Source organism: Ramularia collo-cygni, assembly GCF_900074925.1.
Source record: "Ramularia collo-cygni strain URUG2 genome assembly, contig: RCC_scaffold06, whole genome shotgun sequence".
Classification (NCBI taxonomy): Eukaryota; Fungi; Ascomycota; class Dothideomycetes; order Mycosphaerellales; family Mycosphaerellaceae; genus Ramularia; species Ramularia collo-cygni.
The window spans coordinates 516,596-542,366 of record NW_019716260.1 but is presented as its reverse complement, the minus strand read 5'-3'; the positions used below and the strand labels follow the sequence as shown (position 1 = coordinate 542,366).

At 52.2% G+C, this 25,771-nt stretch overlaps 12 protein-coding genes; 5 read left to right on the top strand and 7 right to left on the bottom strand.

Moving 5' to 3' along the window:
- Nucleotides 1-344: 344 nt before the first annotated feature.
- Nucleotides 345-1,592, top strand: RCC_04572 (related to PH domain protein; the record flags this gene model as incomplete). Its single annotated transcript, XM_023769850.1, has 1 exon — nucleotides 345-1,592. The coding sequence occupies one exon, from the start codon at nucleotides 345-347 to the stop codon at nucleotides 1,590-1,592; it is 1,248 nt and encodes a 415-aa protein (XP_023625618.1).
- A 206-nt stretch (nucleotides 1,593-1,798) lies between these two features.
- RCC_04571 (uncharacterized protein) lies at nucleotides 1,799-5,515 on the bottom strand (the record flags this gene model as incomplete). XM_023769849.1 has 2 exons in its annotated part: nucleotides 1,799-4,569; nucleotides 4,618-5,515. The coding sequence occupies 2 exons, from the start codon at nucleotides 5,513-5,515 to the stop codon at nucleotides 1,799-1,801; spliced, it is 3,669 nt and encodes a 1,222-aa protein (XP_023625617.1).
- Nucleotides 5,516-6,244: 729 nt separating this feature from the next.
- RCC_04570 (uncharacterized protein) lies at nucleotides 6,245-6,994 on the bottom strand (the record flags this gene model as incomplete). The annotated part of the gene is made up of 1 exon (XM_023769848.1): nucleotides 6,245-6,994. The coding sequence occupies one exon, from the start codon at nucleotides 6,992-6,994 to the stop codon at nucleotides 6,245-6,247; it is 750 nt and encodes a 249-aa protein (XP_023625616.1).
- Nucleotides 6,995-7,530: 536 nt separating this feature from the next.
- RCC_04569 (uncharacterized protein) lies at nucleotides 7,531-10,007 on the top strand (the record flags this gene model as incomplete). XM_023769847.1 has 2 exons in its annotated part: nucleotides 7,531-8,527; nucleotides 8,575-10,007. 2 exons carry the CDS (start codon nucleotides 7,531-7,533, stop codon nucleotides 10,005-10,007), a joined length of 2,430 nt encoding a protein of 809 aa, XP_023625615.1.
- A 637-nt stretch (nucleotides 10,008-10,644) lies between these two features.
- Nucleotides 10,645-12,231, bottom strand: RCC_04568 (related to Probable Xaa-Pro aminopeptidase ACLA_020440; the record flags this gene model as incomplete). The annotated part of the gene is made up of 1 exon (XM_023769846.1): nucleotides 10,645-12,231. The coding sequence occupies one exon, from the start codon at nucleotides 12,229-12,231 to the stop codon at nucleotides 10,645-10,647; it is 1,587 nt and encodes a 528-aa protein (XP_023625614.1).
- A 419-nt stretch (nucleotides 12,232-12,650) lies between these two features.
- RCC_04567 (related to pathogenesis-related protein PR5K (thaumatin family)) lies at nucleotides 12,651-13,826 on the top strand (the record flags this gene model as incomplete). XM_023769845.1 has 2 exons in its annotated part: nucleotides 12,651-13,627; nucleotides 13,682-13,826. 2 exons carry the CDS (start codon nucleotides 12,651-12,653, stop codon nucleotides 13,824-13,826), a joined length of 1,122 nt encoding a protein of 373 aa, XP_023625613.1.
- Nucleotides 13,827-14,063: 237 nt separating this feature from the next.
- Nucleotides 14,064-14,914, bottom strand: RCC_04566 (related to UPF0659 protein C216.03; the record flags this gene model as incomplete). XM_023769844.1 has 3 exons in its annotated part: nucleotides 14,064-14,375; nucleotides 14,426-14,748; nucleotides 14,800-14,914. The coding sequence occupies 3 exons, from the start codon at nucleotides 14,912-14,914 to the stop codon at nucleotides 14,064-14,066; spliced, it is 750 nt and encodes a 249-aa protein (XP_023625612.1).
- Nucleotides 14,915-15,487: 573 nt separating this feature from the next.
- RCC_04565 (uncharacterized protein) lies at nucleotides 15,488-16,967 on the bottom strand (the record flags this gene model as incomplete). XM_023769843.1 has 4 exons in its annotated part: nucleotides 15,488-15,631; nucleotides 15,699-16,445; nucleotides 16,663-16,845; nucleotides 16,902-16,967. The coding sequence occupies 4 exons, from the start codon at nucleotides 16,965-16,967 to the stop codon at nucleotides 15,488-15,490; spliced, it is 1,140 nt and encodes a 379-aa protein (XP_023625611.1).
- Nucleotides 16,968-18,058: 1,091 nt separating this feature from the next.
- Nucleotides 18,059-18,864, bottom strand: RCC_04564 (uncharacterized protein; the record flags this gene model as incomplete). XM_023769842.1 has 5 exons in its annotated part: nucleotides 18,059-18,094; nucleotides 18,151-18,229; nucleotides 18,295-18,380; nucleotides 18,436-18,468; nucleotides 18,529-18,864. The coding sequence occupies 5 exons, from the start codon at nucleotides 18,862-18,864 to the stop codon at nucleotides 18,059-18,061; spliced, it is 570 nt and encodes a 189-aa protein (XP_023625610.1).
- Nucleotides 18,865-19,253: 389 nt separating this feature from the next.
- On the top strand, nucleotides 19,254-19,961 carry RCC_04563 (calcineurin regulatory subunit B; the record flags this gene model as incomplete). XM_023769841.1 has 4 exons in its annotated part: nucleotides 19,254-19,305; nucleotides 19,388-19,440; nucleotides 19,492-19,900; nucleotides 19,951-19,961. The coding sequence occupies 4 exons, from the start codon at nucleotides 19,254-19,256 to the stop codon at nucleotides 19,959-19,961; spliced, it is 525 nt and encodes a 174-aa protein (XP_023625609.1).
- Nucleotides 19,962-20,616: 655 nt separating this feature from the next.
- Nucleotides 20,617-21,175, top strand: RCC_04562 (related to mitochondrial receptor complex chain MOM22; the record flags this gene model as incomplete). XM_023769840.1 has 3 exons in its annotated part: nucleotides 20,617-20,707; nucleotides 20,770-21,059; nucleotides 21,125-21,175. The coding sequence occupies 3 exons, from the start codon at nucleotides 20,617-20,619 to the stop codon at nucleotides 21,173-21,175; spliced, it is 432 nt and encodes a 143-aa protein (XP_023625608.1).
- Nucleotides 21,176-21,641: 466 nt separating this feature from the next.
- On the bottom strand, nucleotides 21,642-25,599 carry RCC_04561 (uncharacterized protein; the record flags this gene model as incomplete). XM_023769839.1 has 2 exons in its annotated part: nucleotides 21,642-25,017; nucleotides 25,118-25,599. The coding sequence occupies 2 exons, from the start codon at nucleotides 25,597-25,599 to the stop codon at nucleotides 21,642-21,644; spliced, it is 3,858 nt and encodes a 1,285-aa protein (XP_023625607.1).
- Nucleotides 25,600-25,771: the final 172 nt, after the last annotated feature.

Below are 25,771 nucleotides of genomic sequence, written 5' to 3'. Positions count from 1 at the left end.
GAGTGTATGCGAGAAGATTGTAAGAGTAAGTAATTTGGGAGCAAACGTGGTTGATCTGTGTCCAGTGAGTCTTGAAAAAAGCCTAGCGTGGATTCATGTGGATTTGTGGGGAAGCCCTGCATAATGCCAAAGCTTACCTTAAGCTTCGGCCGTCCCTTGGAACCACATCCCTGCTCATGTGAGCTCCTGGACCTTGARGGAGACGACATGATTGACCCTTGAGACATTCGCTTGGCCCCGGTGAATAAGGGTGCGTTGCGTGCGAGTGGGAGGTCCGTCTGCTCGATAGCCTCGCCACCGACATGCAAAACCACAGCATCCAAGCCTCCCCAACATCAACGACAATGGACGCCTCCCAGACCCGCACGCAGCCGCGACCCATTGTCCAGACGACCGCGCCGCCACAGAGCTTAACGCTGGACGTGCGCTCGCCGGTGGGCGTCAATGGTAGCTACGATTTCGACAAGATTGTCAAGGCCGGCCCACTGCTCAAACGCACTCGCAAGACGAAGAACTGGAAGCCGGTTTACATCGTCCTGCGCCCCAATATCATCTCCATCTACAAACACCAAGACGAGTCCAAACTGCGTCACCAACTCAATCTCTGCGACGTGACGGCCGTTGCGCGCCAGAGAGATCCCAAGAGGCGTGACAAACATGTTTTTGGCCTGTTCTCGCCCTCGCGCAACTTCCATCTCGAAGCGGCGTCGGAAGAAGAGGCGCAGGCATGGGTAGAGGCGATTCGAAGGGAGTCGCGTATGGATATGCAAGAGGATGAGATGTTTTTGGCAAGTCCGGGCGGTGCGAATGCTTCCTACAGGGGCTTCGAGAGGAGCATCGACGCCAACATAAGTCCTCTGGCCGACGATCGGGCTGCAGGGTACAGCTCCTCCGATGCCGACGCATACTCGCAAAGCCAGTCACTGCCGAAACGGAATCATCGTGCCAGTGTGGCCATGGCCAATCGTCAGGCTTCCCACGCTGACTACTCCGGTGCCGAGCATGGCTCATATTCAGACTTCTCTGACTCCGCCCTGGGTCCGACAGCTCGCATGTCTGCTCTTTCCCTCTCACATACCGACGCCCGACCCCCAACAGGCGGCCCAGCACCACCGCCCGCGAGCTCTGTTTATGGTTCAGCAGCTGGTCGACCTCCCGCAGGGACCAGGAACCCGAGTCAGCTGTCTGGCATTGCCCTCGGCTTGGAGGATCACAAGCTGGGTGAGAATCGGAAATCTTCTCGCGCTTCCGACGATGAGCGCGTAATGTGTCACGGCTGGATACACCTATTAAAGTCCACCTCTGGAGTGAGACAATGGAAGAAAGTTTGGATGGTCCTCCGACCCAAAGGCCTTGTAGTTTACAAGACTGAGGAAGAGTACACGGCGATGATCGTGCTCCCATTTGCTAGTATAATCGATGCTGTGGAGATTGACGCCATCTCTAAGAGCAAGAGGTCCTGTATGCAGGTCATTAGCGAGGAGCGCAACTATCGGTTTTGTGCTTTCGATGAGGAAAGTTTGGCGAAATGGCTGGGGGCTTTCAAGAGCTTACTTTCGAAGCGGAAGACGAAACCGAGTGTTTCGACGTGATGACGATGTTACCTACCTTACCTTATACCCCATGTTTACTATCACTTTTGGCACTGATGCCCTGTACATACTAGTCCTACAAAGGTTCACAGCCCTTCTGACAACCGCTGCTCTCGAAACAAGACTTTCCTGCCATCTTCGAAGTTCTTTCCATGTTTGAGCGTCGGTGTAGCTGGGCTCATTTTACCGTAGCCCTACATGATCGACTACTTCTTATGCTGCCTCGCATACTCACACAGCACAATTCCCGCCGCAGTCTGCACGTTCAAACTCCTCGTCAAACCAATCTGCGCAATCTCCACCAAGACATCGCATTCGCTCAGCACTGCAGCCGGAATTCCCTCCCTCYCGCTCCCTAGCACCAATATACACTTCTCTGGAAGAACACAGTTTGCTTCACCCAAGATGACAGATCGATCAGTCTGTTCAATCCCAACCACGCTAAATCCTTCCGCCTTCTTCTTCGCCGCGACAAATTCCGCTATCCCGTCGGCAGCTAATGGGAGAATTGGGATGTGATGGTGCGAGGAAACGCTTACGGAGACAAAGTCTTTCGCGGATGTGACTTGGGGGTTGGTGAGGTAGAGGGCGCCAGCGCCGAAGATCTCGGAGACGCGGGAGAGTCCGCCGAGGTTGTAGGGGTTGTCTACTAGGGAGGCGATGACGAAGAGGTTAGAGTGGCGAACTCGAGTGTTGGAGAGGTATGCTGCTCCTTTAGTTTGGAGGGCAGTCGTTGGAGTCGGTTCGCTTGAGAGTGCTTGATCGATCGAGGCAACGTTTTGCGCTGTTTTGAGGTTGCTCTTGGCAGGCGATTGGAAGATGGATGTGGCAATCGGTTCAGTGACTTCGGCTGAAGGAGATGGACCTAGTGGGAAACAGGACGGTTGAAGAGTGACCCCCTGGGCTGTATCATTGGCGTACAAGTCGATAAAATCACTGTGGCTACACAATGGCTGCTCAACCTGGTCCAGAGCCCACCAAGATCCCGAGACAAGGTGAGTCAGATGGTGATCTTTGATAGGATCCAGCCGATCGATCTGTCGCTCAAGGGGTGGATCGTCGAATCGTTCAAGGCTGCGGATGAAGTCATCCAGAGCCTCAAATGCAGGGTTGCTAGTCACAGACGCCCACTTCTTGTTCCTGGCATGCTCGAACAGGATCGGCACTTGCCACTGAGCTTCGTGCCTGATGACAACTTTGGAAGAGGCAGCAAGAGGCACGAATGCGGTGCATAATCGCAGGGCAAACGACTCTGCCGAGTCATCACTCTTTACCATCATGACACCTAGCTTCATCAAGGATGCCAGGTACTTGGGATTCGAATGATGATCTTTGGTACTCAGCTTCTCCAGAAACTCTACTCGTAGCGACGGGTGGTGAATGTAGACGCGGGCGATAACCCACTCAATGAGATATCGATACGTAGGCATTGGCTCAACGGACAGAATGTGATGCAAATCTTGCAGCACTCGGGCGGCATCTAAGACGTCTGCGGTGGGGAAGAATCTTTCCGAGCACACAAGCATGATTTGCAGCTGCAAAGAGGTCTTCCAATGGCTTACAGCTGGTGCCGGAGTCTTTTGGTCTGTCCATCTTTGCACCAATGCATTCAGTACCTGGCGCATAGGCTCCCCGTTCAAGCGACTCGCCAAGTCTATTAGCGCTGCAAATCCGTAGCTCTCACGGCGGCCAGAGTAGAACTCACGACTGAGCTTTGCCGTTCGTGGATCGATAGGTTGCAGAAGGTTGATCGTAGCCTCCTCGAGTAGTGCATCCATGGTCGGTGCTGGAGGATGGCCCGCCAAATGTATGATCAAATCATCGAAGTGCAGAAGAGATACAGATTCCGGAAACTGTAGCACCACTGTGCGGAGAGATTCCACAAGTGGAGGAAATAAATATGACCTGCTCTCAGCAAGTTTGAACATATTTTTGGTCCGCTTGACCAACGTTCTTATCAAGGCTTCGTTGTCTGAAGGCGCCCCGACGACATTTTTAATCACATTGGGGTGCAGGATCAGCCCTGGCAGCGCAGTCAGAAGTCCTTTTGGATATTCTAGATATTCCACGTCGCTCCAGACATCTTCAAGCTTCTCATTGTCTAATGAGCCGCTCGTACCGTTGATGGCTCCACGACATTTTTCGAGAGCGATTTGCTCGTTGACTTCTCGTTTCGAAGGTGGAAGGGTGATTGAAGCAATGTCTCCATCTCGCTGRGAGTATGCCATGTTGCCGAGATTGTCGGACTTTACTCGCAGTTCTTCCCATGCTCTTGCTGCTGATACCAAGATATCACTAGAGCCGGATCCACTGGAGCTTGATCGTACGTGTTCGCAGCACAGTTTCCAAGACCTAGCAAGTGCGTAATCGCGGACCACCTCTGGCAAACCTGGGTAAGTAGCGACTCTCAGGAGCTTCTCTAATTGCTCGGCACTGAGCTTTAGACCATCAGAGGTCTCTAGAGCATTGCCAATACCTTCGACCAGATATACCATTGCATAAGCAAAGTTGTTGCCGTGTCGAGCGAGGATGCTATCCAGAATACAGTCGATTATGCTACTAGCACGCTGGGGGTAATTCGACAAGAGGTTCGCCACGTAGCGCGACAAACTGTCCCCGTGTTGGCTTCGAATATGGCTATGTTGCCTTCCCAAACTCGAGGTGAAAAGTGTCCCGGCACTGACCCATGGAAGGAAGTCATTCCGGAAGAATCCCATAAACTCGTCCGCATCGTCGGTCCGGAGATTTGATCGCATGATCCAAGATCCAATGAATTTGCGGTTGGAGTCCTGCAGCTTCTGGTCCAGCGCTGAAGACAGGAGCGTATACAGGAATATAGGCCGAACAACCGATTGAGAAGAGGAGAGGAAGTCTAGATCGGCTTCACATTCGACAACTTGATTCAGGTATCGACCAAGAATGATCGTTTCGAAGGTGCTCGCGAAGCGGTAGTATTGCTTTTGAATTGATTCTGGCGCTATCTCGCTGTCAGCACTTCGTAGACTCAGGCCTATAGCATACTCACACGGCGTTGTTGTTTGCGAATCTGCAACGATCATCGAAGTCAGCAAAGGGTCGGCGAGCGAAGCATTGATCGAAGCTCGTAGAATCTGGAGCGCGCTTTTGCGGCGCTCCGAGTCACCTTTGCGGAGTCCATCCACAATCAAATCCCAGTAATTCGAGCTTCGCAAGATGGAAGCCTCCATCGATTGGCTAGAAAGCCAACGAAGCCATAGTGAGAACGCAAGCGATTTGTAGTACGCATCCTCAGATTTCACCAGGCTCTCGATGCGTCTCCATATGGCCTCCTGATCCACGGAAGCAAGACTCCGCGGCACAGCGATGAGTGAAAATAGAGCTTCTCGCGCCACCTGCGATAACGCTTTGTCCACAGCTCCAATCAACACTAGACAGGACTGGAGGAGGCATCTAGCTTGGAGAGGCTCTATGTCCGGGTGAATGATGCGGTTCAAGAACCCGAGAGTTTGCTTAATCTTCTCAACAGTGGCGCCGACTGCTTCATCCTGAGGCTCCTCAAGGTGATGAGAAATCGACTCTCCATCAGAATCGAGCCCAGGAAACACAATGCATAGTCGACTGTTCCTTCGCAKCAGGTTCGCAGCATTTTCGACGCGTGGAATGGTACTGAGAAGTAGCTCACGTTCCAATTCCGAGTGATCCTTGCAAATTGCAGCGACACGATCCGATTCATTTTGTTYTACCATCTTTCGAAGATGCAGCACGAGCTCAGACTGGATTTCTCGGTCCGGAATGAGTTTCCATAGTGCGGCGGCCAATCCAATATCAGCATTGCTGCTTTGTGCATCGAGAGATCGCGTCACATCCCGGACAACTGTGACGCGTTCTTGCTCTGGGATGCAGTTCACGAGCAGACCCGTGGTTTTTGCCCGAAGAGCAGACATTGCCGAAAACTGTCTTGTCCGCCGGATCCCAATCCCAGAGCCAAGAGTTCTCGCGTAGACCTTCAGGCTAGTTCTCATCAATTCGACTCGACGCTCACGGAAGTTGTCATCACAGCAAAGATGAAGTTCGTGAAATTTTGAGTTTATTGGCGTGTGGTCTGCACCGTGGATATGTGGACACAAACCTTATTGATGATGACTATATGTGCCAACTATACCTGGTAAGACAGAGAAGAGATGAGGGAGAATCCAACAATCACTGATAATGATGATTTGACGCTAGGAATTACAGTAGAAGGACGTAATGACTGCAAAGGTGGTGTACGCACCTCGTTCAAGAGTACCTGGTCGCCTTTTCTCTCGACCGTCTCGAACATCATCAGACTGCGATGCGACATCACTCAGCCATCAATCCAGGTGGCCTAGTTCTTCAGAGCTCGTGTGTCTTTGTACTTGGGTGCCAAACATCGATGAAGGCACTGCTGCGTACGGATAGCGCGACTGATTTGGTAGACCTGTTCGTCTTCCCTCAGGTAGAGAGACGCCAGCATGCTTTGAAGTCTGGCACACTCCCACCAGTGACTAACTCTTCAATGTCAATGGTGTGGCGCGTCACACATCCACCAAGGGTTTCCATGATTGTACGAAGTTATGCGTATTCTTTGTGCAAGACGTCCATCAAAAGCAGGCAAAAGCCCCTTGACATTTGCGCAAACTTTTGGCAACGTCTCAGCTTTTCGCAAAACCTGACTTCCCTTTGCGTTTACCGAACGTCACGCTTCGCGGAACGAATTGCAGAGAAGACATCGACTTGGTGACCGCGTCTATTGATTGGTCCTCTGTTTCCGCAGGTTTTTTGGACTTCAATTCGCCACCATGACTCTCGGCAAAATCGTCGGACTGCTGACTGACGGACGTAGCCTCGGTCGTCTGCGTATCTATGGTGCCGGAAGAAGCTCGTCGCTCACGACTGCTTCTGCGATGGCCCTGAGGATCTACCCCAGCCCGTAGCATGCTGCGTCTGCCGTCGATGCCGGTTGCCACGATGAAGAAATCGTAGTTCTTCGGGAACCCGTGCTTGTCGACCAAGTGACTGCGTCGCTTCTGCCAGTCCATGCAAATTTTGTCGCAATCCTCAACAAAGCAAGAAAGGGTCTTCTCACCCTGATCTCGCTTCAAGGACATGATCGGATCGTGATTTTCAGATTGATGGAGGCCGAGAAAGTGAGAGCTCGGGAAGTTTTTGTCACATTCACTGCAGCGATTTGTATGCGCCTTGTTGTAATGCGTCTCGTACTCCGGGTATGAGTCGAATATGAGTGTCTTGTGCGGAGGCAGGGAGCATTTCATCTTAACAGCCTTGATGTCTGGCATCTCCAAGTGAGTGAACTTGGGGGTGTGGACGTTGTCCTCCGTCTYACTCTGCTTCAAATGTAGGGACCGCTCCGAGATGGAGCTCTCTCGTTGACGTTTGGCCATGGCGATCTGGATGCGGTGAGCGCGCGGTGAAGCTAAGACAGTACCTGCATGTAAGCTCCGGACAGTCCTCCGCCGCTATCAGACGACGATACTGGCGGACCCCTAGAGTCAGCGTTCAATGGCTCATGCACGTGAGGCGTGGTACTTTGTCAGGCTTTCAAGTATGCGTCACCCGAAGTGATTGCAAGCAAAGCGTCGATAGTTTTGCAAGTCTGTAGGAGTAGGTAGTCCAGCAGCATGTGAGAAGACTTGGTAGCTCCACATGATTCACGTCAATCGTGGCTGCTCTTGGCAACATTTTAGGTTGGCTTCAGCCACAACTTAGTCCTCGACCTTCGATCTCAACTCCGGAGCAACAACATTGCTTACTTTTCCACCACACTGGCGCTACAGACACCCTCGAATCCGCCGACCGAGCTCGATGGATCGCTGCCGCGCTGATCTATCATCCACGACCACCCTCCGCACAGTCCGTTGACCGACCCGTGGTCACACGGCGAATACAGCGCATATGCGCGCCGAACGATTCCGGAACCATGGAAGACTTGCTCGCGCGCGAGCATTCTGCTGAACAAAATGCCCTCAAACTTGTGAAGCAGCACGATGTGCCGCTGCAGGCGATCCTCGATGCCTTCAACAGCTACCGCCCGTTGAGCGAGGAAGTCATCTTCGCCGATTTTCACCAAGTCGAGCGAGCGCAACCGGCGCTGTGGCAGGCGCACCTGGATTGCCGGACAGCATTTGCCAAACAGCTCAAGGATATGCGCAAGAAGCACGTCGACCGGCCCGTGGAGACACGGGTCATGGCAAAGACATATCTGCGCTTCCTCAAGGACAGCGAACAGCACTATCGCAACTACCTCAACCACCTCGCTTCCGCTTCTGGAGGTGACACAAATCTGCTGGCTGTTGCACGTCATGTGAAGGGGAATGGTATCGGCGAAAGCCACTATACGCCAATCGCTTCCGAGTTGATCCCTCGAGCTTATGATTCTTGCTATCGCACGCTTTGTTACCTCGGAGACTTGTCTCGTTACCGTGTGGAAAGTGAACTCRACAGCAAGCCGAGCTATGCACATGCATTTGGTTACTACGATTTGGCCGTCACTTTTCGCCCATCTAATGGCCTGGCCCACCATCAACAGGCTGTTGTTGCGCTCAAGACTAAGGATCACATGAACGGGATCTACAGTCTGTACCGCTCCATTACTATTGCCAACCCATTTCCCCTCGCCCAAAAAAATCTTGCTATAGAGGTCGACAGGACCAACACTGCATGGGACAGGAAGGAGCTCATCCCAAAAGGCTTGCCAAACGATCCTGATGCCTCGAAGCGTAATTTGGTCGGCTGGTTCATCCGTATGCACAGCACGTGCTTCAAAGGCGGACATCTTTCGAGTCACGCTGAGCTGGAGCAGGAGGTCTTCAGCCAGCTGGCAAATGTAATCAAGCAACGTGAGCTTGACCGCACTCTGATGCGCATGGTGCYCATTGGGATCGCAGCTCAGTACTGTGCTGGCGAAAGATACAAAGGTAAGTTTCCAGCAGTCCCAACTTTCGCTTGGCTAATGGGTTTGAAGAGGACCATCTCAACGATGCACTCCGCGACTCGTACATTTTCTACCTTCGGTCCAACATTCGCATGTTCACAACTCTCTTGAGCGTATTCTACGATGATTTGCGCACCTCATTGCTCGGAATGAACGACCAGGACGTCGAGTTGACAGCAAAGCTGACAACGGTCGGGCGCCGCCTCCTACCTTCTCTGCGTGTCCTCAGCAACTGGCTGATGAGCACAATCAAGATGGTCACTGGTCTTGTTGATGAGCCTATTGTTCACGARTTCATCCCGATATTCTGGAAGAGCTATGCGAGAGTGATCGATTTGATTGCWCAAGCGTTTCCAATATGGGATCTGGAAGATTTGCCTGAGCTCACTTATCTGCTCGATGAAGATGCCAACACATTGGAGTTCCTGCCACTCACCAAGGATAGTCCTCCCAGTGTCCAGAAGACGTGGAACCTTAAGACGACCGGTGTTTTGAAAGACCGCATATCAGACGGCAATGTTGTACGTTTCTCACCCGATATCGAGATGCTTCAGCGTATCAGAGACTTCTTATCGGACGGTGTCAATATGGCGAACGACGACGATGGTTCCGATGTGCCCATCCATCTCCGCGGGACGCGAGTGTTCTTTGGTGATATTTCCAACATTGAGCCGTTGATCGTACGTCCGGTGGACTACCACCCAGCTCCCATTGCTCCTTCTAAGAAGGCCACCAAAGAAAAGCCCAAGCCTGTCAGCTATGCTTCTATAGCTGCAACCGCAGTCACACAACGTCAGGCACTTCCTACACAACCGCTGGCGAAGAAAGCGAAGACAGTCAAGGCACCGTCTCGTGATGCTCAATTGAGTCGCATGGTAGATGACCTGGTAGATGATGACGAGGCAAACCATCCTGCGACTCCTCCACAACAGCTTGTCAGCAACCCTGCTGTCGTCCCAAATGGGGAAGTGTCGTTTGCGCTCGAGGACAGTGTTCACGACATGGCGGCTACGGCGCCAAAGTTCGCACATCAGGCAAATGGGTCATCGGCCGGGACGAACGGTCATTCCAATGTCACTCTCACTTCACCGGCTGGACGTTCGCCTGGCAGCATGGCAAGCACCGCGGCGGGACATCACGAACGCCTACACTCGCTCTCCAAGATCTGGAACCATCCCGAGTCATCATCGTCCTTCTTTCCTACTGGTTTACCGACTGGTACCTTCGGTTCCCCACCCACGAACCACTTCCGCGGCCMCTCACGCGTAAACTCTGCGAGTAGTGCTCGCAGCAGAGCTTCGCTGAATGTGGCTGATGCTTGGGACCCGGCACCCCGTGTGCTTGCAGACAACAGCATGACCTATGGAAGCCCACTCTTGTTCGGCGCCGGTGGTGGAACGTGGAGCACTYCGCAGTCCAAGTACAACAAGAACTCGACCTCTCCAAATGGTCAAGGCGGCTGATGATCTATATTTGCACCGATCTGTGAAAACTTTTCAAGTGCAACAGCGATCTGATGAATACTCTGAAACCATGTCTCAGGAGAAGTGGCCTTGTTCCTTGTCCGCAAACTAAATCGAAGCAGCTCCACCATCAACAACAAGTCTGGAGCTATCTCGCTTCAATGCAAGAACGGCAGAAAGCAGCTCGACTGCGGCCGTTTCTTGCGGCCTTTTGAAACGAAGATGGTGCCGACGAGCACGAGCATCTTTTATCTACGTGGGCCCTATGGGCTGAACTGCACCGTTCGCCAAAGTGATTGTTGGCTTGGGACCAGACTTTGTGGTGATGAGCGGATACGAAGGACCGGGGTCTGGTCTCTTGAACGCGTCGGGTTTGTTATTGTTTCACACTCCCCTATGGCAGTGACATCTGATCACGTCTGGCAAGACCCGCTCTGCCACGACATGAAAGACTTCAGGCCTTTTGCAAGCACACAAATTGAACTGGCGTTATTGGAATTTTCATCCGCGAGGCAAACTCGCTCATTTGCGTTTGCTTGACTTGACCAGCAATTTAAGCATTACACACCACAGGAGCGTGAGTGACCTTTCAGAATTGTGACRATCGATCGATCGAACATCTGCTATCTTGATACGACTAGACGGCGGCATCGTAACAATGCGCACGAGAAGCCTTCCCGGCACTCTCTCGCATGATTTCCAGCATCCTCCTCCCCTTCGGCGCCGTGGTGAGATYCTCGTAGCCGGTTTTCGTAATCAGGATATCATCTTCGATGCGAACTCCACCAACTTGCATGTATCGATCTAGGGCACTCTTATCGATGAACTTTCTGTKTTTTTCCTGATTGAGGAAGAATCTCTTGATGAGAAAATCATTAAAGTAGATTCCCGGCTCGATGGTGACCACCATTCCTGGCGCAAGTACGGAACTGGAGTGTGACGTTTCGTAGATGGACGGATTCATTGGCTGCCGCAGTCTCATCATTTTCTCGGCTGATTCTGGCCGCCATTTGGCAAACGCATTGCAAGCCTTCTCGGCATGATGATCCTTGGCGGTCTCAGTCTGCTCTGTAGATGATGAAGATAATGGTGGAGGGTCGTGAACCTCGAGGCCAACGTGATGGCCTAATCCGTGCGGGAGAAAGGCTCGCGACGTACCAGTGTGGAATATCTCGTCGCGGTCTCCCCTCAGTATCCCAAGCTTCAGCAGGCCATCAATCACCATGTAATGTGCATGCCAAAACGTTTCGATGAACTGCTTCCCCGGTTGCATCTGCTCAATGCACGCCTCCTGGATAAGTTCCACTAAGTTGTAGATCTCTTCGGCCTCCTTGGACGGCCAATAACCTGGGGCCTTCGAATTTATTGGCAATGTACGGGTAACATCCGAGGCGTACCTCTCCACTTCACAGCCCGCATCAAGGACTATCGTCTGTCCTTTGCAAAAGTCGGCATCATTAGCAGAGTAATGAAGCTCGGCCGCGTTGGTGCCTGAACCTGCAATCGGATCGTATGCTTGTAATTTGGCCCTTCTTGCAATACACACTTGCATATATGCAGCCTCAACATCATATTCGCCCTTGAAGGTGTGCATATTTCTCATAACTTCCACATGAGCATCGCCTGTAATCACATTGGCTTGACGGATAAGATCGATCTCGTATTCGTCCTTGAGGACTCGACAAGCGTCTATGGCTTGTCGAAGATCTTGCTGACCTTGTGGGTATATGTTCGAGCCTGGCAAGACATAACGTCCCGTGTCATCTTCGGTCATATAACCGAGACAAAAGTTGCGAGTGGCGTCTGACGACCAGGCCTTTGACTTTTTGATATAACGAGCTCTGTCGATGTCGTACTTTTCTAGCGCTTCCTCGACGGTGCTGCCCCTCCCATACCAGACCACTCTGTCCTCATTGATTGGGGGTAGCCATAGCGTCAACACATCCTTTGTGATGTCGTAGGTAGTATAACAGTCCGGTTCATTACAGCCCGTCATAAAATAAAAGTAACGAGATTGCCGGAAGAATGCAGGCATATCAGAGAATGGCCAGTTTGCTGCTCGTGTGGCCGCCAGTATGATGTGGCCATCAGAAACTCCTAGCTTCTCCACTATGCGCCGTGCATGCGATTTCGCTGGGTATTTGTTAACGCTGCCTTGGACTCGAACGTTGAGAGAAAGCTGGTCATGGATCTCATCTTGACCGGAATCCAGCCGGCTATTCATGGTATTCATTGTTCTCAGCTCCAGCGATGGCGGACCGTGTAGGCAATGTGATGGCTTGGGGCGAAGCAGACGGCAGCAGCTCAGTGTCCCAGTAATTCACCGCGCTAAACTCTAATAGGAAAGGCGTCGCAGCGATAAGCAGTTGTTTCAGATTTTGGCGAACGACTTCTCCATACCGCAGTCTCTCCGCCAGACGGAAGGAACTTGGAACATGCGTCCAAGCGCGCCTTCTCCAAGCGACAGATCGCTTGCCTTTACCATGTCTTTTTACTTTTATCTTCACCGCCGTCCAAAGCTCATCGCATTTCCTTGCAGCAATCCATCTCCATCTCCATTTCATCTCATCCCATCCCATCTTATCTCGCACACTTACCTGTTAGCCCTTGAGTCGCCTGCAAAACCTGACCGCATGCCAAAGAATGCGGGTCTTCCTCTCGTTGTGCGTTCTCGTCGCCTTTGCAAATGCTGAGCACCACATGCAGCGCCGCGTGGAGCCACGACAGAATAGTAACCAAACTTTCGGCATCACCATCTCTAACCAGTGCAAAGAGACAATCTGGCCAGGCATCGTCACCCAGGGAGGGGATGAACCGACAGCACAAGGCTTCGCTTTGAATGCCGGGTCCAGCAGGACTATCAGCGTCGCAAGCGATTGGCAAGGCCGCGTCTGGGGACGCACAAATTGTTCCTTCTCAAATGGCCAGAGTCAAGGGCAATGCACTACCGGCGAATGCGGTCAGCTAGACTGCAGACAAGCTGGAAATCCGCCAGCAACGCTCGCAGAGTTTACAATGGCCGGCAGTCAGGGTCAAACCTTTTACGACATCTCCTTGGTTGACGGTTACAATCTCCCCATGGCCATTGTGCTGAATACGGAAGGCGTCGACGCTCTCAAGAATTACCCAGCGAAGAGCACCRACCCGTCGTGCGTGGGAACTGCCAGCAATTTAGCTCCACAAAACTTCAATCCTTACAGCAACAACCAGCAATTCCTTGGCACCACCTCGTCCAGCCCGATGGACTTTGACACCAAGAATACCGCCAGCAGTGTTGCAAACTGGTGCCCATGGGATCTACAAATCAATCCTCCCACTACCCCTGGTAACGGCGTCTATCCCTACCCCGATAGCAACGTGGTGCGACCTGCATTTAATCCGTGTATTGCCGCTTGCAAAAAGTACAACAAAGCTAAGTACTGCTGTACTGGACAGTATAGTCCTGCAGGATCCTGCTCTCCCGACTACTTCGCCAAGGCCGCGAAGAGTGTCTGCCCCGATGCCTATTCTTTTGCGCAGGACGACCAAACAAGCACATTCATCGTGCCGATGGGCGGTAGGTTTGAGGTCATCTTCTGCCCCGGGGGTAGGAGTACGAACATCATAGCTTCCAACGACAAGTAAGTCATAGTGACGCCACGAAAAGTTTTTCTTCTAGTTACTGACTATATCAGGGTCGGCTCTTCAGGCTCTGCTTCAACCAGCTCGAAATCCGCCTTCACGGCGAGATGGCTTTTGATTGACGGCAGTGCGTGGAGTGGAAAGGTCTGGTTCGCGCTCTGGGTGATCATGCTTGTGCCCTGGAAATGGGGAGCTTAGAAAGCCCCGTCTCACATGGCATTGTATTGCTTGAACTTTCCTAGCTTCGTCGAGATACCCACCCAGCCATACGATACGAGTCATGAAAAGAAGATACCGCTACTGCTCCTGGTCTCACATACAATAAGAAGAGGAACTTATAGTAATCGATATGTCGGCGCCGCTGTATTACGATACAACTACGGTAGCCCTACACAGTGCGTTGCTCGAGGGTTACAAACCCCAGGATGCTGATATCTAGTACCTGCCTGAAAATGTATCAACCTTGCCCTTTACAACCTCGGCAATTGCATCTTTGATCGGTGTCGATCCGCCCACGATATCAATGGCAAGGCCTATGGTACCATCTTGCTTGATCGCTTCAACAACAACCGAAGCAACATCCTCTCGCGGAATAGTGGTGTTGATGTGCACCTTGCCAGCAGCAACTGTGCCCTTTCCTGGGTCCTCGGATAAACCGCCTGGTCTTACAATGKTGTATGCCAGTCCTCTACGGTCATTCTCCGTGACTAAACTGCGGTCCGCCGTGAATTTCGCCTCCATGTATGGCTTGAAAATAAGTGTCAGCAAAGAGTCTCATCTTGAAAGAGGTTACATACCCCAATAGCTTTCCAGACTTTATTAGATCGATCCAGATCATCATCATCATACCATTCAGGTTTGGGCTTGTTCTCACGATCCCTTACATCGACCGCTGAGATGATGATATACCTCTTGACGCCAGCTTTGGCAGTTGCGTCCATACTACGAATAGCTCCTTCATTGTCGACAGCTTTGGTTCGATCTGGATTACCAGCTCCAGCTCCAGCAGCCCAGATGACGGTGCTGGCGTTGGTGGACTTGATGGTCTTGACCATGTCGTCCACTGAGGAGTCCTCGATGCTTTGGACTATAGGCTTGCCACCGAGGGACTTCACGTCGTCTGTATGATGGTTAGAGGCATGTTGAACAGACATACAGGAAAAATTACTACCTTGCTGCTCAGGCTTTCTGATGATGCCGAAGACATTGTGGCCCTCTGCCGCCAATTGGCGAGTGAGGTGTCTTGCTACTTTGCCGGAGGCACCGAAGATGAGAGTGTTTGCCATTGTTGGGTTCTTTTTGCCTCAGCGATGGGGTGATTGGAGGAATTATATTGGAACAATGGCTTGGTGTTGCTACCAGTCGATACATCAATCATTACATGTATGTCGGCGTTGGCGATGACGTCGCCTCTCCACAGCGCTTCCTGCTCATGTCATCGCCAGGGTGCGTCGTCCGATTGCGGGAACGATGATAAATTCAAAAGTCTACCAAGTAAAGGATTGGCTATCACGCCACGAAACAGCATATTGTGATGCTTTGGGGCGTACACTTYGCGGCATGTGTCCCGTAGTAGCGATGCACGCAGAACAGTAGAATGTATTGTACCAAGGTGTAGAGCTTTCGGGACATCGCATCGCACATCGGGTCGTCGCGAGCACGCAATACAGAGGGGCCATGGCAACAACAATAATACATCAAGTGCGCAACTGCTCATATGGTCTTTTTGGGCATTTCAACTTATTCATTTCACCCTTGAATTACTCCATGGTCACACTGTGACCGAAGCACGAACTATCGCATTCGCCCATTCCCAAAGTCATGTCTTCGTTATACTAGTCAGGACAACAGCACTACCTTCAGAGTTTGATAGCAAACTGCTTGAGGTACTCATAGTCCGCGACATTCTCGTCGACGGTCTTCTTGATCACATCGGCGCCTTCCTGGCCGAACCTCTTAWCCCACTCGCCATAGAGCTGTTCGTCGCTCTTCACGGCGTTCCTCTGGGGGAGAGTTAGCAACATGTTCAAGGACAGGCAAAACTGACAGCACAGGGTGCGAGAAACTTACCTGAGCACGAGGCTTCAGATCTGTCGATTTGATCGCATCGTCGTGGAAGCCATTCCACTTTTCGAACTGCTCCTTGGCAAACTCATGCGATTCGGGAGAGTCCCACTTCAACATGGCTTCGTCGAAGTCAAGATTGACCGAAGCGCAGTRTTGCTTGAGGACACCTGCAGGATCATCCAACATGTCGTCGGCATCGAGGACGCAGATTTCGGCCCCGCCAGGCTTCGTTTCGATACCCTCTGCATTCTCCTGGCCGCAGATCTTAGGACCGATCATGCCGGAATCCTTGAGGTAGTCGAAAAGGCGGCGGAGCTCGTCATATCCGGCTTCCTCGGGCATGAAGGGCTTGAACTTGGTCCTCTCGACTAGCGGAGGGACGCAGCATCGATAATAGCTCGGAATGGAGTTCTTGGGATGGCGGATCAAGAATGTGAAGTGGAACTTTTCCAAGATTTCCTTGGGCATGACAGTCGGGTTCCTAGCCTCTGCCACCGCATCTTTGTACGGAAATGGCGGACTCTTCGCGCTTGAAGAGGGACTGCCAGCCGAAGGAGTCAAGGACACGCCGCTATCGTGGTCGCTGTCGACATCCTTCTGCTCCCGCGACGGATCGTCGGCCTCGAAGACCGGCAATCCGTTCGTGCCGACGCCGCGCTTGACCCGACTGAGAGAGGGCGCGATGGCAGCGGCTTGGCTATTTGGGGGCAAGAGGTAATGGGTGATATCCTTGATAAACACACGTTTGCCCTGCGATTTGTGAGTACGGTTGATCGACTATTAACGCAGTCGCAGTCCAATCCTCAAGTGGACACCCTCGATTCGCGCATCACCATCGAAGCAGGACAAAGAGGGCACCCGGTGTTGCATGGAAACATGATCCAAGGACGAGAGATCACGCAATCAATAGCAAGCATTATAGAGGCTGGTGTAAGGACATGCGACTGCACAGATAATGGAGTCTCACCTCTGCGGATTCGCGCTCAATCCTGTCCATGATGGTCTTGAATGTGGACTCGGAAAAGCCGCTTTCAATGCGAGCTTGCTCGTCATCTTCAAAGCGGGTGCCCATCCTCTCTGGGCCATAATAGAAGGCATCGCCGAAAGGCTCATGGATTGTTTGAATGCTGTCGYGGCGAGTCATGAAGACCTTGCAGATGCGTATTAGCCCTCGCTTCGTGAAGTGATTCGACATCGCCAACTCACTCGCTCGAATGCTGTCGAGCATGCCCGGGGATGGGTTGCTACGAAAACTGGTTTGTTGGAGGACATGTTGCTGCTTTTGGCCTCGGTAATGATGTGGTGAGATGGAGTGTGGTGGGAAGTGAGAAGTGGCAAGCACTACTTAGGCTTTCCTCGCTTGGTAAGAGGAATGTAGGAAGGTGTGTTGGATACAATTTCGCAAGAAAATTATATTCCTTGCTGAATGATGCTCCGGTATGTTTTCTTCACAGAGAAACGATGCCTTTACTGATCGCAAATGCCGTAGAGGTCTCGAATCCACAGGTTGAGAAGCACCCCATGCAAGGCGCCGGGGCATGCAGCCACTCAAGAAACCGCAGGGTCACGAACGTGCGTCGCTCTCTCCCGTCGTACTTGCATTTCCTGGTCCAGCAACAAGCCATAGTCGTTCATGTGGACTTTCAACTTTAACTGTATCCATTCAAATGCGTGAAATTCCGGCTTTGCCCCACTTGCCGCACTAAGCTACGGTACACCGGCAAGTATTTCGAAGCTATGTTGTCAGAGGCGAGAAGAATTGCGTCGAAACGGGCACAAACGCCGAGGGATACCATGACTTCCAAATGTAGAGAACGGCAGCTTTACTCGAACAAAAGCAGATGTTGTAGTCGAGATAAGACTGTGCGGGGTCGTCCGTTGCGATTTCCCTCGAACCACCGCTAGCAGCCATGTGGAGAGATCGATTTCGATGAGCACGCCATCTGATGCCTCGCTGATTGAGTAGCAAGCGGATGCGGCAGACAGTGTGACAAGTACCAAGGCTGGAAGTCAGGGTCGGTTGAGGTTGTGTCGTCCCAGCCACTGCTTCCGGATCATGTCACTGGTTGTTCAGTCCCAGCCGTCAAATCCCGCTTCTCATGCGGATAAGAACGTTTGCGGTGCACTGTCCGCCCGCCAGTGCTAGACAACAAGTCGCGCTGATACCAAAGTCTCGCTATCTCCGATGCAGCATATTGTCGCTCGTGGAATCTTCGATGCAGTATGTTGTCGCTCGTGAAAGGGTTAGTCTTGAAGCAGGAACAAAGTCTGGTAGCCGTGGATCAATGTACACGCTTGGACGCTCGAAGCTGATGCATAAACAGTTGTTTCGCGGACAAAGCAATATTATCATTGCCTCGATATCATCGCCTGTTGGCAAAAAAAGAGTTGCGGGAATGCTAGCAAGTACTCAGTCGAATCCCGCATTTGCTTGACTGGAGTAGAATTCGCTCACTTGGCTGGCGGTCTTGTCGTCATTCCACCGGCCACTGCTCTTGGACTGGTCTGGAATAATCCAGTTGTTGGTTTGCCACCTTGGTCGTATCAGCTTCTTGTACCAAAGAATGCCCTCACTCAATCACACGTGGATCAGACCTACCACCACCGCCTGAGCTTCGCGCCCATGGTTGTCCCAGTAAACTTTGCTGTCGAGTTTGAGTACCGCCAGCCAGCTACTACAAGAGTCTATCATGGATTAGTCCCCAGCGAAGACGAGTCCACCGAGCATAGAACAACATACCCATCCCAATCCTTGAAGCAGGGGCATCAAAACCTGCTCAATGCATTAGTCGCACTCTCAACTTTCCCTTCACCCCGGGTTCCTAGCCCTCACCTGATCTTTGATAGTGATGTATGCAATGTCCTGCCAGCCCTTCGCGTCACGAATGCTCGTCAGATAGCTCTGCTCAAAGCGCAGATCCGGCAGCTGTAGATGTGGTGACTGTCTCTTCTTTTCGGGCAATGGCCGGAGTATTGAAAGTGGAACCTCATCTTTATCTGCACGCTCCGCTTCTGACACAATGTCTGCGGAATGATCCAAAGTCACCGGTTGTTTGCTGTCCATTGAGGTCTCAGGAGCTAGATCGCGGTCGACAGATGGATTCGGATTGATCGAGCCTGTCTGGATGGTCTCTGCGAACTGAATCGCGGTGTCCTCGAGATTCGCCATCTTAGAGAATGCAGCTGGTGTGATGCGTGGGACTTGGGTCGATGGGCCGTACTCGCTGTCGAGAAGCACAGGAGTTTCCGCTTGGATAGATGCGGTGTCGCGTTTGTGAAGACAACGGGCGACGAGGGGTGATGGAAAGAAGGCCTCCTGTTATTTGGCTCTTTCGCAACTGGTTCCGTTATCCCGGTGTGTTAAGAATCGAATAGCTCAGGCGTTGTAGAGGTAGATGCGTTTTACGGAGTACCAACTGGGATCAACATCATCATCTCCGCACGGTTCTACCCGAGCCGCTGCTACCGCTAGCGGGGCCGATGTGAAGTCGGAGAGGGCATGTCGAAACCCAAGCCGGCGACAACAATATTTCAACACAGACAAGGTGCACCGTCAATATGGGTAACGCAAATTCAGCAATGCTGGAAAATATCGTCAGCGGTACCAACTGTGAGTCTGCTGCGTCTGCCACTTCACCATTCCGATTCCGCGACCAAAACCTGGAGCTGAAGCTGATTCATGCTGCCTCTAGTTGACAGAGATGAGGTCGATCGCCTTAGGAAACGGTTCATGAAACTGGACAAAGTATGCGCTGTAAATCTGCTGGGTAGCACTGGTATCTGACCGACATCCAAGGACAACTCCGGCACGATCGAGCGCGATGAGTTCCTCTCCCTCCCCCAAGTCTCGTCCAACCCGCTTGCGACACGAATGATCGCCATATTTGACGAGGATGGCGGCGGCGACGTCGATTTCCAAGAGTTCGTCTCTGGCCTCAGTGCCTTCAGCTCCAAGGGAAACAAGGAGGAGAAGCTCAAATTCGCCTTCAAGGTCTACGACATTGACCGGGACGGCTACATCAGCAATGGCGAGCTGTTCATTGTGTTGAAGATGATGGTGGGCTCCAACTTGAAGGACCAACAGCTGCAACAGATTGTGGACAAGACCATCATGGAGGCAGATTTGGACCACGATGGAAAGATCAGCTTCGAGGAGTTTCAGAAGATGGTTGAGAACACGGACGTCAGCATGAGTATGACGCTGGGTATGTCGATGCTGTGCCCACTTGAAAGAATGAAACTGACAGGATGCCAGACCAATTCTAAAGCATGTGGTACCCTTACGACGAGATGGCGTATGTTTGCAGTGGAATAAGGAGGGTCTGTCAGTCTGTACCATACTGAATGATGGAGCGGCGGGGCTCTGTGCGCTCAGTGGATGCAGTTGSAATGGCTTGAAAGCGTTCGGCGGATTGTTGTTTGTGGATTCAACAAGTATGCTGGAAAGAAGCACAGACTGGCCACGGCGCGAGACTGGGTAAAGAGGCCACAATCACCGCCGTGTCCCGCATCTGCTCTTAAGGATGTACCACATGCACCTTCACTGGCTTGAAGCGGAGCATCGAGTACTCCTATCTTTACGACGTCACACGAATCACAACGAGATCGAGATTCACAGTCCTGAAGCTCCAGTCTTCACCAGCGAGTGGGTCTGTAGAGGTCATAAGATGGATACATGACATGCTCAGCTTATCGACAAGTCAAACAACCTCCCTTCTTCCATGTGTTTCCTGCCGCTGTCGTGTGACGCAGTGCTCGTCCATACCTTAGCCCAAGTCTCAGCTAGTCCTAGTACCAACCTTAAATTTTGTCGCAAGGCGATCACGTAAACTACATCAACTTCATCCATCGATTCGCCCACATCCACGACTTCGCCAACCCACCTCTATTTCCACCTAACACCTTCCTCCCCACCAGCACAATGGTTCAGCTCGAGGAAGTACCCGACGAGGAGCTCTACGCTCAGCAGCCCGGCCAGAAAGAGGACGAAGACGACTGGGACACTGACAGCGGTATCTCCCTTCCCCCATCTGCCCATCCTTTCTCCCAAATATCTAACCTGATCACCTTCCAGACTCAGAAGTCTCCGACGTAGATGACGATGACGCCTTTGACGAATCCCTCTTCGATCGAGTCTACGCGCTCAAAGACATTGTCCCACCCACATACCGCAAGCGCCTCTACGCGGCCGCCGAGTCCGGTTACGCATGGGCTTCATCGGGATTGAGCTTCAGCGGCAAGACGCTCTGGGTTGTCAGCACCAGTGCGCTGTTGTTGGGTGTGCCATGGGCGCTGGCTTTCAGCGAGGAGCAGCAAGTTTTGGAGATGGAGAGGGAAATGCGCATGCAGCAAAGCGCGAACGAGGTATGTTTTGTTGAATCATGAGGAGGCGTTTGATTACGGGATGGCTAACATTTGTGCGTGCGTAGCTTCTCACATCAGGAGCCGCTGGACAGGCAGGCGCGAGACCGGCGCTGTAGAGTATGAAGGTACGAGAAACTTGAAGGTTCCAGCGCGCCCGATTCTGCGTTACGATGTACACATATAGCGCCTGTATCATATTCTCTGCTCTGAGCGCAGGAGCTCACGATGAGACTCAAAGCCCCAGTCATGAAGTTTTCATTGATACAGCGCTGGAGGACACGATAGAAGCCATGATTGCCTGATGCTCGTAGCGAGCCCTGCGAACTTGCACATGACCGGCAGAATGTGGACCCGGTCGTCCACTGTCGATCTACTTGATGCATAAAATTTATCATAAGCCCCCACCCTATCTGTAGGTCACTGAGGCGGCCATAATGGACCCGCTGCTCTCGTCGCATTCAAGAATGGGGAAGCTTCAAACCTTGAAGCTTTTTGGATCAGCTGTTCTCTCTTCTTCTACCTCGAGAGGAAGACGTGCCATTCCATGGCCAGGCCCGCGCAGCTGTAGCTCGGTGCTGCTTATCATTTCTTCGCTGCGAAGATGTCTTCTGGCCGCTGAAACCAGATGTGCTGGTATCTCTCCACCCAGCCATGAGAATCCTCGGCCGGCCACTTCCCAGCAGCGTCCAATATACTGTGGAACCCCGATTTGGGCTCGTAGAGAACGTACAGCTTGCGGAGCCTTGTGATATTCTCGATCGTCCAGCCAGCGAACCATTCCACCAGGAACCCCGTCGCTGCAGCCTCATTGCTCTCCCACATTTCTTCGTACTTGGGAAATACCTCCGGTGAGAGCGAAACCAACTGAGTGTCTGCACGAGGATTGGGCGGGTCATATGGGTCCTCATCTTCTGGAGGGCATAGGCGACAGATCGCATCGTACAAGGACATCCACTGGTTGTCTTGTCTTCCGCGCTCAGTGAAGCTCCCTTCCGCCAAATGGAGCAGCCACTGCTTCACACCAGGCCTCGTGACGATCTTGTACTCTAGCCTGCCCTTCATTGACTTGAGGAAGCCGTTCAAAACCTCCAAAGCCTTCCCGGGGTGGTAGATGAAGACATCATCAGTGATCAACACGGCAGTCGCATGTGGGAACAGTCGCTCGMATCCAAACAACGCATCCTCCATGGGGTCAAGGTGATTGAGGCCAACAGAGAAGATACTCGTTCCAGACCAGAGTAGATGCTTCAGGTCGGGGACCTGCCATATGGGAACGTCAGGGTGGACTATGACAACCTTCCTGTCATTGGTCTTGCAAAAGTACTGCCATGCTCCTGCAGCTCCTGAGTGGTAGACACGATAGTTCTGCGCCCCAAGGAACTTCGCATAGAATTCCAACTCAACGTGATGTCCCGGTGGAAACATGAGAAAGGCGGCCCGAGCCCCGTGGCTCGATTTACCACTCACTGGTAGCAGCCTCGCCGAGTCCAGCTTGACGAGTTCTTCCCCAGCAATGACGGGAGGGGGGCGCTTTCTTGATGGATTCACCAATGCGGATGTTCCGCTAAGAGCGATGTCTTCAATGCCCGGAACTTCGCTGAACAGATGGAATCGAAGAGCAGAATCGGTCTTCCAGTTCGAGCCGATGTCGAGGAATTTCCACACATCGTCGCTTGGAGGGTATATGAGCATCCGCGACTTCTTCCCCGGCTGTGTCGCGATCAGACCAATGGTATGCTGCTTGCACAGCTCCACAAGACTTTGTCCAGCGGCAGCATTCGAAACGACAATGCTACCCACTGTGCTCTCGGAACGGCGCATGTAGTCATCCCAAACTATTGTTTTGAAGTCGCTGGCCAGAACAACGCGATCGACATTGAGTTGTGGATCTGCTCCAGCAAGTTTTCCGAATATGTGGAGTTCCGATAGTTCGAGCTTCGTTTGAAGCGGTGTTGGCTGATGATCGTCCGTGTAGTAGATTGTCAAGGTGGTCGCCATCGATCCAGCAGGAGTGGAAATGCTCTGCCGCTGCAATACATCCTCCCGTCCGGGTGGGGCCATCGGTGGGGCTTGTAGTTGTAGTGGAGAACCGACAAGCTCCCTGGGCGACTGTGAAGATAGCCCCTGGGCATCGATCAGAGCTGAGTCAACGTGTGTATGCAATGACAAGCCGCGGTTAGCGGCAATCGGGATCATGTTTGCGTTGCCTGATGGGTGCTGCGTATCCTCCCTGGAGTGATTAAATCCAGGTGGCGGCGCAGCCCATACGCCCGTGTCAAAATGTGCGTATTCACACATTTTGTCTGGCTTCGCACATTGACCTCTCGTGCGCCAGAAAAAGCACGTAAGCCCACGCGGCGGTAAGTTCCTTGTAATCGCATCAGCCTTACTAACACTGCCGTCTCGCCGCGAATTCTCGCTTGGGTCTGGAGCGACGTAAGTTGTTTGTCGGGCGTGACTGATCGGCTCAGAAGGCTCAGAAGGACGATATTCCGACGTCTTCGGAACTATGCTGATACGCCCAGAAGACCCTGACCCGGGCGGGCCAGCTTGGATGCCGGTGTCAACATGCGAGAATGCACATGACCTTCCTCTGTTGCAGGAACCCCCCTTTGCCCAATAGTAGCAAAGAACCTGAGATTTGGGAATAGTGTTGAAGTCACCTCTGTACGGCTCGGTTGGGAGCGCGTGAGCCCAAGTACATCTTTCTGCGGATTTTGAACAAGTTCCTTCCAGCCACTCGCGACAAGCAGGTTCCCCCGGAGGTCTAACAACTGGTTGTGCGGAAACGCTGGTTGGTCGTGGAGGCGACTGGACGATTTGCGGTTGAGGCGGAGGTAACGAAACGTCTGCGCGCGGGAGGTTTACAGTAAAGTAGCCCTGGCCAGAGCTTGGTGGTGAACTGTATATCCTTGTATCGACGTGCGCAAACTGGCAAGTTGAYCCAAACGCACAGGCATGTTTGGAAAGCCAATACCAGCAGGTAACATTCTTTTTGTCGACGGAATGATCAATGATATTTTTAGAGACGGGATGGACAAAGTCACATTTGTCTGCGGCTTTTGGACATCCTTTGGTGAGCCATCTGCTACAAATTGGCTTGACGTTAATGGCAGCATGGTTACGTGCGGAGTCTCTCGACGCTGCTGGGACTTGAACTGGTGGAGGAGTCGATGACCTTCTCCTCTCCTGGGGCGGAGGCGTCCGTCGACGATATGCGCTGGAAGATTCCTTTGCGGGTACGTCCTGTACAGTAGCTCTTGGCGGGATCGTTTTGCCAGTCTTGGGATCGATGACCGTCAGTGCGTTAAAGTCGGGCGGTTTCTCGTTCTCTCGGCCATACTTTTGATATCTGCTTTGTATAGACAGGGCGGTAAATTTGGGATCGGTAGAATCTTTTGGGGTAGCCCCAGACACCCGTTGTCGCTCCCTACGCTGCTTTGGAGCGCTCCAATTTGCCAGAATATCATGGGGTTTCCTCGCAGGACCTGCTGCCACATGACTCGGGGCGCTTTTCCTAGCTGCGCCTGAGGGGCCGGTCTTATGAGGAACCTGATTGATGACGTTGACCTTTTCTACAGCGGTGGCTTCTTTCAGGTTGGTAGTTATTGTGGATGCACGCTGTGGTGCTTCTGTCGGACCTGTTTCCTTGATAGAGGATGTAGCAACTGGTTTTCGTGTCTGAGCAGATTCTTGTCTCGACTTGGCTGCTTTTCTTGTTCTCGTACCCAGGTCAGTAGCCCTCGCTACAAGCTCTTCTCGAAGAGAATCAACACTAGAACTTCGAGTCTGGTCACTGCTGCTACCGTCATCGCTCGAGGATGTGTCTGAGACCACGCGGTTGCGTGTGATCTTTTTCGCCACACCCTTGCGTGTCACTTCCAGCTGCTTCGATCTCTTTGTGACCCTAGGAGACTTGTAAGAGCTGGCCTGGCGCTTAGATGAAGCAATCGGCATGCTAAAGTTTGTCATTAGCAGTTGTGACTTCAAGAATGTCCGTGGATCTATGTCTTAACTGGTCTTGTAACCTCGTGACAATATCGAGTCAGAAGACCCACCTTTGGTCATTCGCACGCTCGGCTTCATGTGGGATCTCTCCATCATCCAAATCCTCATCGTCAGCGTCAGAATCCTCGGACGGAGTGTAGGTCCGGATTGGAAGTCCACGCTTCTGGCGCTTCGCATTTCGTCGTCGTCGCTTATCCTTCCTTTCAGCCTCTGCCTTGGAATATGCTGTCATGTATTCATCAAAGTCGAACGGTTTGGCCTGTCCGGCTGCGATTCGTTGCTTTTGACGTTCCCATTCTGCGAGCGTCTCTTCACCTACAAGACTTTCTCGCGGCTCCCAAGTCGAGCGACACAATTTGTAGCCTTCCCACTTGACTAGGTACAGACCATCCTGCTCCATCAGGATTTTCTCCACCTCATATTCGTCGCGCAGCTCACTTTTCGCGGTTGAATCAGTCTGAATGGAGTCACTTTCCGAATCAGTGTCAAATGCGACCGTCGACTTCTTAGCAGGTTCCACGAATAGAGACATGGCTAGAATACGTCCATTGCAGGGCGTTCAACACGTTGAATTTGGAGCGTTTGACGTGCCATTGACAGACGAATCATGTCAATCTGTTGTTGTTTGCTTGTTGTTTGCTCGGGGGTGAATGTGAGGGATGCAAGTTAGGAAGTCGCCAGAAAAGTGGGGCACTCTCACTTCC